Below are 13065 nucleotides of genomic sequence, written 5' to 3' on the forward strand. Positions count from 1 at the left end.
GTCTGACCAAAAGATTTGTTCTCAGCACTTGAGTATGGAAGGCCAATTCTGCCTGCCAATTCTGCCTGACCATTCTCATCGACTGAGAATGGAAGGCCCACTGCTATATGCCGAGGCCATAGTCACTGCCCTAGCCAGAATACTGACGCCTGATACGAGAAACATTCTCCTTGCGTTCATAAAACCTTATAACTTGTCGTCTTGCTGAAGTAAGAATGAATATTACATTTATAATAAATCAATAATCGATAAATCAATTGCCATATAGAAATATAAATTGTATTTCCGTTACAGCCTCAGTCCACTTATGCATCCTCACTTCAAAAACAACAACAAACAACAACAGACATTATTTTAGTTTGATTTTAAATATGTTTTTAGGTAATTGGCAATATTGGAATTGATTCTGCATGAAGAATACAGCATTCTAATAACACGAACAAATCGCTGTAGGAATAACACACTTTAGTATAAAATCAGAGTGTACCTCCATGCTTTGTGACAGAGGCCCAGTGTCTTCATGTACAGTAAGACAGTCATCTAGGGGCTCACAGGTGCTGCCGTAGAGCGATGGTTCTCAAAGTGGGGTCCTGGACACCTAGGGGTCCTTGAGGGGGTTCCAGGGGTTCCCCAGCAAAATGTGTTTTGGTGGCTATTTAAAAATAGCAGATATACAAGCTTGTACATCTGCTATTTTTTACATTTTTAACATTTTTGGAAAAATCTTGAAAGTGTTTGAAAAATCTAGCTTTTTTTTTTACACAAATCTTCTCTTCTGGAGGTCCCTGGCGCGAAACATTTTCAGATGGGGGGTCCACGGCCAAATATAATATCAATTTGGGGGTCCTTGGCACAAAAAAGTTTGAGAACCACTGGCATAGAGAGAAAGAGGCCGTTGGGAACCAGAAGGTCACCGGTTTGACCCCTCAGCTACCTCAGTCAAAGTGTCCCCGAGCAAAGACACTTAACCCCCCCCCCCCCCCCCCCAAACCAATTTGAGAGTGTACTAAATGAACATTGAAGATTTGACGGTGTTGTGTTGTGTTGTGCTGAGTCCTGTGTGAGTCATAGCTTGTATAACACGGACTGACACGTTGTGTAATGGATGTTCAGGCTGGGAGGCTGACCCCTGTTGACATGACTGATGTGTTCTTCACAGCTTCACAGAGAGAAATGTTCCCGTGCTTAAAGAGGCAACGTGTGTGTGTGTGTGTGTGTGTGTGTGTGTGTGTGTGTGTGTGTGTGTGTGTGTGTGTGTGTGTGTGTGTGTGTGTGTGTGTGTGTGTGTGTGTGTGTGTGTGTGTGTGTGTGTGTGTGTGTGTGTGTGTGTGTGTGTGTGTGTGTGTGTGTGTGTGTGCGTGCGCGTGCGTGTGTGTGTGAGGAGAGATAGGCTGAAAGAGAGAGAGAGAGGCTGAACATTTGAGAAAACCAATGTGAATTTAACTCAAATCGCTGTTGTCGGGCAGAAACCCATGTCCATATTCTAACTTTTTGTGTTTTTCCGTAAGTTAACACCCTACCTGATCATACTACAGCGTCCACTCAAAAGTAGCATATCAGCCACGTTTAGAACTTGTAAACATGATCTGCTACTTTTGCTACTTTTGAATATGAATCCTGTAAAGTAACAGTTTTGGACATGAGGTTTCCGCCCGACTGAGACAAAAAGGATAAATGAACACAGTATTCTACTGTGTAGGAGATCCTATCACAGTGTAAATAAGAGACAGATGCAGGTCAGGTAGAATAGGTCATTGAAAGAGAGAAATAGAATAGAATAGAGACTGAGAAACAAACTGTGTTTCTATTCAACTCAACTCAATGTTTTTGTCAAATGACAGGTTTACAGGTGTAACAGTAAAGTGTGTGATACAATTATTTAAAAACTTAAGTTGCTAGTTACTTTGTAGATTTTGATTATTATTACAAAACATACATTACCCACTTCAGCCCTATAGAGCGTGCCAACGCGCCGACACCACGGGGGGGGGGGGGGGGGGGCGCATAGTAGCGCAGACATGTTTGTTTTGGGCAGGATATTTGGCACGCTATATACATTTCAGCCATTTGAAAATAGCTGATTTACAGGCTCACAATGCGTCCCGTCGAGATTGTAGATCTGCTATTTTCAAAAGATTTGAATACATTTGAAAACTTTCATTCTGCATAATGAGTACTTTCTACTTAAGGTACTTTTTTTGATACCAATACTTGTGTACTTTTACTCAAGTAAACTTTGAATTCCAGACTTTTACTTGTACATTGCAGTATTGATACTTTTACTTAAGTAAAACATGTGAATACTTTTTCCACCACTGGTTAAAAATAGCACCGAGATGAGGTCATTAAAATAGCAGCAGACGTAATAACAGAACTGTACAGTACATGATGCATGGTTTAATGAAAATGTCAATATCATAATTAGGCAGTTAAAAAGCAGCAGATATAATAACAATAACAACCGTGTCATATTGTCATTCTTATATTAGCCTGTGTGTTGTGTTTTTGTAAGAGACTGTATGTCCCCCCCCCCCCCCTCCCCCTCTGTCTGCCTCTGAGCCTAAAAGCCCAGTTATGTTTAGTTGCGTGCCGGCGCTGCGCATCTAAAATAGCAGATCTATAAGCTCTCAACACGTCACACTGCAACGGGCTGTGAGCTTGTAGATCAGCTATTTTAGGTGCGTGACACAGCGCGCAACCAAGAATAAATCGCGCGTTACACAACCTGGGGGTACATAGTTAACCTTTTCTTTTCTTTGCCTCGTGACCATTTCCCCTATCTTTTTTTTAAAGAGATCTTCCTTTGTTTTCAATCTGTTTGTTAACCTTTCCATGTCTTGAATATTGTCTATGATGGTCCGCCACTGTTTATAGTCTGGTATATCAGTCTGTTTATAGTCTGGTATATCAGTCTGTTTATAGTCTGGTATATCAGTCTGTTTATAGTCTGGTATATCAGTCTGTTTATAGTCTGGTATATCAGTCTGTTTATAGTCTGGTATATCAGTCTGTTTATAGTCTGGTATATCAGTCTGTTTATAGTCTGGTATATCAGTCTGTTTATAGTCTGGTATATCAGTATGTTTATAGTCTGGTATATCAGTCTGTTTATAGTCTGGTATATCAGTCTGTTTATAGTCTGGTATATCAGTCTGTTTATAGTCTGGTATATCAGTCTGTTTATAGTCTGGTATATCAGTCTGTTTATAGTCTGGTATATCAGTCTGTTTATAGTCTGGTATATCAGTCTGGAGCCAGTTCTTGGTGAGAGCCTTCTTTCCAGCAGACAGAAGGATCTTGATCAAGTATTGGAGCCATGGTTGCCAGATCTGCTTATTATAATTTCCCCGCAAGATTCTATTTGAAAATAGCCGATCCACAAGCTCACAACGCGTTGTGAGCTTGTAGATCGTCTATTTTCAAATAGCTGATGTATATGTTAAAGTGCTCATGTGGCCCATTTCCTAGACCTGGTTGCTTGTTTCTCTCACAGAATCTGGCAACACTGATTGGAGCAATGCTTTTTTTTTTTAAATAATGTGTGTTTGTGTTGTTTTGTTGTGTGTCCCAGGTGGAGAGAGAGGGGACTGCTGCCTTTCTGGTCGGGCAGCCGGCAGCCCCACGAGAACGGACCGTACAGCAAGTTCAGAACAGGTACAGTAGGACACAATGCTCTCCCACAGGTCCCTGTCACCCTCCTCTGTGTCCCTGTCACCCTCCTCCGTGTCCCTGTCACCCTCCTCCTCCTCTGCATGTGCATTTTCCTCTGTGTCCCTCTGTGCATCAGCTTACTATGTGTGTGTGCGTCTGCATGGAACTGTATTGGATAGAAGGCACAACTTCCTGATGTATCACAGTTAAGATACATTTATGCTTCTCGTGACACGACGCGTGAGACTATGCTTCTCGTGGCGTTTTGAGTATTGAGCACTCATACCGTCTGCCACTTGCCAACAGCATTACGACACAATGTAATGTGATGTGATGCGCTGCGCTGCGATGCGCTGCGCTGTGGTGCGCTACGATGCGATGCGATGCGATGCGATGCGATGCGATGCGATGCGATGCGATGCGAGAGTGCGGTCTAGCCAACACCAACTAGGGACTCCTGAATCGCTGCACTCCACACCCTCCTGTCTAGCATCAGGCTCTTGAACTCGGCAGTGTTGTTGGCTCCGCTGTCGCGCCGCAGTCCATCTGCGTAGGCGGTGCGCCTCTTTCCTCCCCTGGCTGTGCCCTGGGTTGGCTCCCACAGTGGCCTCATCCTTCTCTTTCCTTGTTTACACAACGTAAACAAGGAAAGAGTAGTCTCGTACTGTACGTCTCCATGGTAATGGAGTTTAATTCATGATTTACTTTGTGATTGCCGTAGCTGCGCGGTTCATTGTATCTACTTAGCGGCGCGAGCTAAGCTGTGATTGGTCTGCTTTAGTGGACACAGAGATATAGAGATAGATTCAGAGATAGACACAGACAGACACACCCTGTTCTAGACAGCTAGGCCCCTTTGGTGCCACCATGATCATTTTATTGCACAATACTAATCGTGGTAAGGGATTTGAAGTGTTAATTTTGTTCCGTTGGAAAAATAAATGTAATTTAGCAAAAATAGAAATCGACAAGTCGACAAACATTGAATGCTGTGTTGTGAAGGAAGGCCTGTCTATCCATTGGAGTTCCATGATTATTGTCGGTGCAGGTTATAACCGCCAGGTTTTCTGTGTCTGTCTTTCTATGTGTGTCTTTCTGCATGTGTGTGTGTGTGTGTGTGTGTGTGTGTGGGTGTGTGTGGGTCAGACTCTTCCGAGGTGATCTGTGTGCGGTGGAACTCCCTGCACAGTGAATCCCCTACAGGGAGCGTCATCTCCCTCCCCGCGGTCAACCCCTGAACCCCAGCATGTCCGCCCTGCCTGCCAACCACCTGTCACACCCTGTACGAACACCTCACTGTTCAGTCACCCTGTCACCAGTGTTGCCAGATTCTGTGAGAGAGACAAGCAAACAGGTCTAGGAAAACCAGCCCAAAAGAAGCGACCATGGGCCCACATGAGCGCTTTAACATATACATCAGCTATTTGAAAATAGCAGATCTACAAGCTCACAACGCGTCGCGATGCGACGCGTTGTGAGCTTGTAGATCGGCTATTTTCAAATGAAATATTGCGGGGAAATTATAATAAGCAGATCTGGCAACCCTGTCATGTCACCCTGTACGAACCACCTCACCGTCATATCACCCTGTCACCCTGTATGAACCACCTCACTGTCATATCACCCTGTCACCCTGTATGAACCACCTCACTGTCATATCACCCTGTCACCCTGTATGAACCACCTCACCGTCATATCACCCTGTCACCCTGTACGAACCACCTCACCGTCATATCACCCTGTCACCCTGTATGAACCACCTCACCGTCATATCACCCTGTCACCCTGTACGAACCACCTCACTGTCATATCACCCTGTCACCCTGTATGAACCACCTCACTGTCATATCACCCTGTCACCCTGTATGAACCACCTCGCCGTCATATCACCCTGTCACCCTGTACGAACCACCTCACCGTCATATCACCCTGTCACCCTGTACGAACCACCTCACCGTCATATCACCCTGTCACCCTGTACGAACCACCTCACCGTCATATCACCCTGTCACCCTGTATGAACCACCTCACCGTCATATCACCCTGTCACCCTGTATGAACCACCTCACCGTCATATCACCCTGTCACCCTGTATGAACCACCTCACTGTCATATCACCCTGTCACCCTGTATGAACCACCTCACCGTCATATCACCCTGTCACCCTGTATGAACCACCTCACCGTCATATCACCCTGTCACCCTGTATGAACCACCTCACTGTCATATCACCATGTCACCCTGTACGAACCACCTCACCGTCATATCACCCTGTCACCCTGTACGAACCACCTCACCGTCATATCACCCTGTCACCCTGTATGAACCACCTCACCGTCATATCACCCTGTCACCCTGTACGAACCACCTCACCGTCATATCACCCTGTCACCCTGTACGAACCACCTCACCGTCATATCACCCTGTCACCCTGTATGAACCACTGTATGAAGCACCAGTTGCTCCGTTCTCCGCTCAGACCCGTCTGCTCAGCAGCCAAAAAACAAAAAGGAAATTTCATTTCATGTCCGAAACACTTTCTCTTTTAGCACAAATGCGTCCCCGTTAGTGTAAAGAGCCTAGGTGGACAGCAACTATGTTGCAAAAGACGCCATCAAGTTTTCCTTTTATTTAGGCATTGTCTTTTTTAATAAGACGGACACAATGTGAATTCCTGTGGGTTAATGATTAATCACCAGATTTCGAGAGAGGGGACTCACAAAGCGAGTGTGGTTCGTTCAGCCAAAACCTGTCACTCCGCGTTTCAAATCGTATCCTTTGATTGGCTCAGGCTAGCGGTGGTGGGAAAAGTACTAAGATTCTTTACTTAAGTAAAAGCACCAATACTGCAATATAAAAAATACTCTGTTACAAGTAAAAGTCCAGAATAAAAAATTTACTTGAGTAAAAGTACGAAAGTATTGGCATCAAAATGTACTTAAAGTCCCAAAAGTAAAAGTACTAAATATTTGAAAATAGCAGATCTACAAGCTCACAACGCGTCGCGATGCGACGCGTTGTGAGCTTGTAGATCGGCTATTTTCAAATAGCCTAGGTATAAAATAGGGTTAAAGTGGTTAATGTATGTTTCATTATATCTTAATTTATATCTGAAAAGTAACTAGTAACTAAAGTTTTGAAATAATTGTAGTGGAGTAAAAGTACAATATTTGCCTCTGAGATGTAGTGGAGTAGAAGTAAAAGTATTGGAAATTGGAAATACTCAAGTAAAGTACAAATACCTCAAAATTGTACTTAAGTAAATGTACTTAGTTACTTTCCACCACTGCAGGCTAGTGATATAACATAACTGACTCAAGGAATTTATAAACAAACTTGTGTGGATTATGGAGAAATCTGAAGGAAATCTTGATCAGGGACGTGCGCTGTGCACTTCTGTTGTTGAGGATTTCTTTGTGTCTGTCCGTGGGCGTGCTCAAACATGTGGTGTGCGGCCCCCCGACCGGAGCGGCTTGGAGCGGCAGAATGTCCTCGCTCTGAGTTCGCTCCTAGCTTTTAATAAACCCGCTCCCCGCCACATTAATATTGTCCCACGCCGCTCACATGCTCTGTAACGAACCACCTCACTGTTCAATCTACCTTTCGCCCTGTACGAACCACCAACATTGTATTTTTTATAGTCATAGTGTTCAGTGTGAACGGCCCTTTGCTGCGCCTGTTGTTGTATGTGGTCTCGCAGCAAAATCCTCAGAGTTTACATTAAATGAATCTCTCAAGACAGATTCAGCTAACAAAAACAAAGGGGGAAAAAACAACCTTTACCGAATGGGTTCCCAGATTCACATTAAATTAAGTCTTTTAGGATTTTACTGTGTACTCTGTAAATGAATGATGCCTTCAATGTCTGTCTATGTCTGGCTACCTCTTTATGAGTTTGTGTATTGTCTTTGACCGTATCCGTAGCTTGTGTCCAGAAATGGGTAGAGTTTTAATGAGCCACGTAGGAAGAAAGCACATTTCAACTCTTGACGTGGGCGAGCTCGTGCCCGCCCACGTCAAGAGTTGAAACAGGCTTTTTTTCATGGGGCCGCGGCTGCTTGTCGTTACGCCTGTGACCCCCTATACTTGAATGCTCGCCTCTCACTGAAAATTAATTACTAGGCGTGTCAGTCGCTTCCCCGTGTGGCAAAGCACTTATGATGTTGATGCCTACAACACAGATGATGAACCTTGGCCCCTGTACCCCCCCCCCCCCCCTCCTCCTGCAGAGCTGAGCGACGTGTGGTCCATCTCCAGTCTGAGCGCACGGACAGACCTACGGAGCACTCCCAGTTCACCCATAACACCCCACCTGCCCACCATCACAGAGGAGTGACTGGGAGACGATGGAGAGAGAGAGATAGGCAAAGGAAGAACCGGATTCAGCCAGGGGGATGTTTGTGTGTTCGAAAGAGAAACAGAGCATGTTGAAAGAGAGAGAGGAGAGGGGAAGTATGCCTAATTTATGCTGTCGCCCGACGAAAATAAGCAAACCTACCAAGCTCACAACCTGTCACCAGGGCCGGTTCTGGGCTGATCAGCGCCCTAGGCGAGATTCCTCTGATGCGCCCCTGCACTCGCGCTTGCGGGGGTCCCTTTTTTTTCCAGGTTTTGGGCGGATAATGATACGTTTTTGGCTACTTTATTTTCCGTTTTAGGGTTAGGTTAGGGTTAATTAATTATTTATTTAATTTAGTTATTTAATTCTTATTTTTGCCTGATATTACCGATTTATTATAAAAAAAAAATCCCGACTTTTTTTGCCGCCTCTCCAAACTGCCGCTCTAGGCGGCCGCCTAGGTCGCCTGTATGGACGCGCCGGCCCTGCCTGTCACGGATGTGATCATGTAACGCATTGTGAGCTTATAGATTGGCTATTTTGGTCCACGATGTCCCTAACTCATACGATTAAGTATGAATCAGGCTTAAACCTGACACTTCAAAAGAAGCAAGAGAAAAAAATAAATTCTCTGCGGACGAAATTGTTTTAAACTTGATGCAACGGCGCTTTGAGTGGTGAATGTTAGAAGCCGTCCACTGTACACAGTGCAGGAACTGTGATTTTGCCACCTGGGTCTGATAGTGGAAATAAAACAAACAAACAAATCATGAGCACCGTGATGAATTTCTGACCAGTTACACACAACATTCGCATTGTCGTCTCCTGCGGTGATGTTTGGCTAGTTAGAAAATCTCGGAGGTGCAAGAAGTGCCGAAAATAACTTTCGGCGAAGGAAGGGATGACCTTGCTGGACTTTGTTTCCACAAGACAGATGCTGCTGAGAGATAAGATTGAGTGTAAAGAAGGAGACTAAGAAACATGTGAAAGGTATCGACATAGACGGGTAAGAAAGAGTTAAAAGTTGAGGACTAGAAACATAGAAAAACAGGGAAGCGTACATGCAGAGATGTGTCAGCTGATATGCACAGCAGCAGGTGTGGTGTTTGTAGTGGTAAATGGACAAAATGGACTCCATCTCTTGTTTTTGACGCAAGGCTGATTGTTTTAAAAAAGGAACTGAACTGCCAAAGCGAGCCTCATTCACTGATCTCACAGAGAACGGCTCATAGTCTCCAGACCTGCTAGTGTTAGCCTGCATCCTCCTCCACAAAAACACCAGGTTCAACCTCTGGCTAGTGAGGGCAAGAAAACGAAATCGTGTTGCCACACTGGGCTAGCCAAATAGCTGGCTAGTGAACTGCCCGTGCCTGGGTATAGCATTACCATCTAAGCTCAAAGAGAATATGTAGGAGAAAAAAAGAACTGATGGACACTCTTAACTAGAGATTTAAGGATTCTTTTTTAACACATTTATATTCTTACCATTCCCCCATTTGTCCTGTTTTTTTTTAATGTTCTGATCATAGCTTTGAAGAGGTAGTTTTTTTTTTTTTTTTTTTAAAGCTGTGTGAACCATTGCTGGTTGGATCTGCATCTACGTCTGTGCGCGCGCGCACACACACACACACACACACACACACACACACACACACACACACACACACACACACACACACACACACACACACACACACACACACACACACACACACACACACACACACACACACACACTGTACATTATATTGCACACAGTCAGATCTATGTTTTTGTTCATCATCACTTGTATAAAATCAGCTGCAAATCTTGAAAATAATATTTCAAGATATGTTATTTTATGTTCATTATACAGTACATGCGTACGTATGTACCTATATTTTACGTACTGTATGTGGGTGTTTCTGTGAATTGTGATGTATATGGCCTGTGCTGTACACTGGCTGACTGGATGAATGTAGACCTGAGGACTTGAGAAAAGGTTTTAACTGATGCTACTTCATGTGTGTATTTCAGTGAATGTATTGAACAAATGCAGGGCTGGGTTTCTTAAAAGCATTTTTTGTTTGCATTTAGTTATGTCCGATGCGCTTCTTTAAACGGCTGTCTTTTCCCTTGTTGTCAGTTGGAAAATATGCGCTTTTCTGCATGAAATGCAGAGGTTGAATGTTGATGAATAGTAGGGCAGAGATCAGAAATAGTTTTACAAGAGTTGCTGTCAACTTCACAGCCAAGTGGTTCAGTGGTTCTCAAAAGGGGTCATTGAGGGGGTTCCAGGGGTCCCCCAGCAAAATATGGAACATTTTAACCTTATTTGATACTTTTGAAAAATCTTTAAAAAATAATTGTGAAAAGTGTGGAATCATTTTGAAACGTTTTCACAACAAAAATCTCCTTATGGAAGTCCCTGGCACAACATATCTTCAGTCCGCAGCCAAATTCATATACATTTGGGGGTCCTTCACATGTTTGAGAACCACTGATTTAGCTGACAAGTCTTGTCTACAGCAAAGCAGAGGAGAAAGGGGTTCAGCATCATCCATACAGGACACAAATGGCTGATTTAATCTATGAGCTATAGATTATTGCTGCAGATCCGTAAACTTAGATGAAGTATTTATTCATTCATAAATGCAAGTTAAAAAACAAACAGATGAATGATATGCTGAAACACTTTTTAAGAAACATCTGGAACATGGTTTTTGCATGGCAGTGAATAAAACATCTGCTTTTGCTGCAACTCATGCACGCTCCACTTCTAACTATTGTACTACTGTATACCCTGTCTGGAAATATGAGTTGAGGTTTGACATCCAGATATAAATTATGTTGTCTTATTTGAAACAGATTTTGGTTTGAATGAAATCTAGAATTATTAGTGTCATAGTTTTTCTGCGGTGTTGAGAGGTGAATAAAAAGTGCCATTAAAAGAGAACCGTTGGCTTTCGTTCCATGTGTCATAATTGAGATCACTTTAATATAGTTATTCTTCTCTCTATGGCTACTCCGGGACTCCAGACTTTTACCAATATATGAATTCAAACAAATGTTGGTGGTGCTCAGGAAAATCCTGGGATTTTATTTCATTCTGAGAGTACAAATGAACCAAATGTACCATACAGAGAGAGACTGAAAGAGTGGGATATAAAGCAAAGCAAAATGTATTAAAAATATGTATATAGATACTGTAAGTATCATGGTCATTATCATGTAAGTCAGTATCGTGTACAGGTAAGACTCCAGACGGTAGACTGGTCCATGACAGGTTTAAACAGAGATACTGACCATGATACTGACCATAATATTGACATGTCAGTATCATGGTCAGTAGTGTAATAGACCAAAACGTGAAGCAGCCTGTTAAAGCTTGACCATCAAGCCGATTTGATAGATTTGGGCCAGAGGCTCCACCTGGGACTACTGTATGCCTGCAAAGTTTCACAATATCAGCTTATCATTTTATTCATTAAATAAGTTCTGGATTGCAGCTTTAAATTGCATTCATGCTAAGAATTCAGAGTTACTGTACATTAGAGTTAAAGGTATAGCCAATGGAAATACATGTGTGTGTGTACACGTGTGTGTGTGTGTGTGTGTGTGTGTGTGTGTGTGTGTGTGTGTGTGTGTGTGTGTGTGTGTGTGTGTGTGTGTGTGTGTGTGTGTGTGTGTGTGTGTGTGTGTGCGTGTGTGCGTGTGTGCGTGTGTGTGTGCGTGTGTGCGTGTGTGTGTGTGTGTATGTGTGTGTGTACGCACGTGTGAGAATCGTGATCACACGTGTGCCCACACATGCCTGTATGATATCCACAGTGAAGGAATACCACTGTACATAACATCATGTAGATTAGAGTTAAGAAAGGTACTGTATTGTCGATGCGGCAATGGACATTTAAAGGCAGGCTTACAACTACATACTTACGCCTAGTAACCTCATTCATACTTTAAAATGTTCATCTTACTGTGGACATGTTTGCCTGAAAAGGAATCTTTGAAATGTTGCATAGTTTTAGAATTGTACTCCTTTAAAAGTTCAGAGATTTAGAATGGAGGGGGATGGAAGGTTTTGGGACCTTAAAAAACACTTTCACCTAAAACTCCATTCACAGTTGAAAAATTCCACCTTACTGTGGACATGCATGCTTGAGATTTTTTCTTTGAAATCATTTATAGTTTGGGAGATATTTAACTTTAAGCGCCCCATGTATTGTCGATGCGGCAATGGACATTTAAAAGCAGGCTTACAACTAAATACTTACGCCTAGTAACCTCATTCATACTTTAAAATGTTCATCTTACTGTGGACATGTTTGCCTGAAAAGGAATCTTTGAAATGTTGCATAGTTTTAGAATTGTACTCCTTTTAAAGTTCAGAGATTTAGAATGGAGGCGGATGGAAGGTTTTGGGACCTTAAAAAACACTTTCACCTAGATTAGAAACTCCATTCACAGTTCAAAAATTCCACCTTACTGTGGACATGCATGCTTGAGAAACTTTTTTTTAAAATCATTGGTAGTTATGGAGATATTTAACTTTAAGCGCCCCATGTATTCGTCAACAGCATTTTTTGTCATTTTTCGTCACCAGCATTATTTCGTCATTTTTCGTCACCAGCATTTTTTCGTCACCAGCATTTTTTTCGTCACTAGCATTTTTCGTCATTTTTCGTCACCAGCATTTTTTCATCACCAGCATTTTTCGTCATTTTTCGTCACCAGCATTTTTTGTCATTTTTCGTCACCAGCATTTTTTCGTCACCAGCATTTTTCGTCATTTTTCGTCACCAGCATTTTTCGTCATTTTTCGTCACCAGCATTTTTTCGTCACCAGCATTGTTTTTCGTCACCAGCATTTTTCGTCATTTTTCGTCATTTTTCGTCACCAGCATTTTTTCGTCACCAGCATTTTTTCGTCAACAGCATTTTTTGTCATTTTTCGTCACCAGCATTATTTCGTCATTTTTCGTCACCAGCATTTTTTCGTCACCATCATTTTTTTCGTCACTAGCATTTTTCGTCATTTTTCGTCACCAGCATTTTTTCGTCACCAGCATTTTTCGTCATTTTTCGTCACCAGCATT

The 13065-nt window shown here is 42.8% G+C and overlaps 1 protein-coding gene across 1 annotated transcript in view; it reads left to right on the forward strand.

The window, feature by feature from the left end:
• gdpd4a (glycerophosphodiester phosphodiesterase domain containing 4a) overlaps positions 1–10906 on the forward strand; it is a gene marked incomplete at its 5' end in the record, with an annotated part of 44056 nt that extends 33150 nt beyond the window's left edge. The window contains 2 exons of the mRNA XM_084064576.1: positions 3572–3654; positions 7881–10906. Of these exons, the coding sequence (XP_083920702.1) occupies positions 3572–3654; positions 7881–7987 (190 nt within the window). The remainder of the gene's footprint in view (positions 1–3571; positions 3655–7880) is intronic.
• Between the last annotated feature and the right edge of the window lie 2159 nt (positions 10907–13065).

Source organism: Gymnoscopelus microlampas (assembly GCF_963454915.1).
Source record: "Gymnoscopelus microlampas genome assembly, chromosome: 8".
In the NCBI taxonomy this organism is placed as follows: domain Eukaryota; kingdom Metazoa; phylum Chordata; class Actinopteri; order Myctophiformes; family Myctophidae; genus Gymnoscopelus; species Gymnoscopelus microlampas.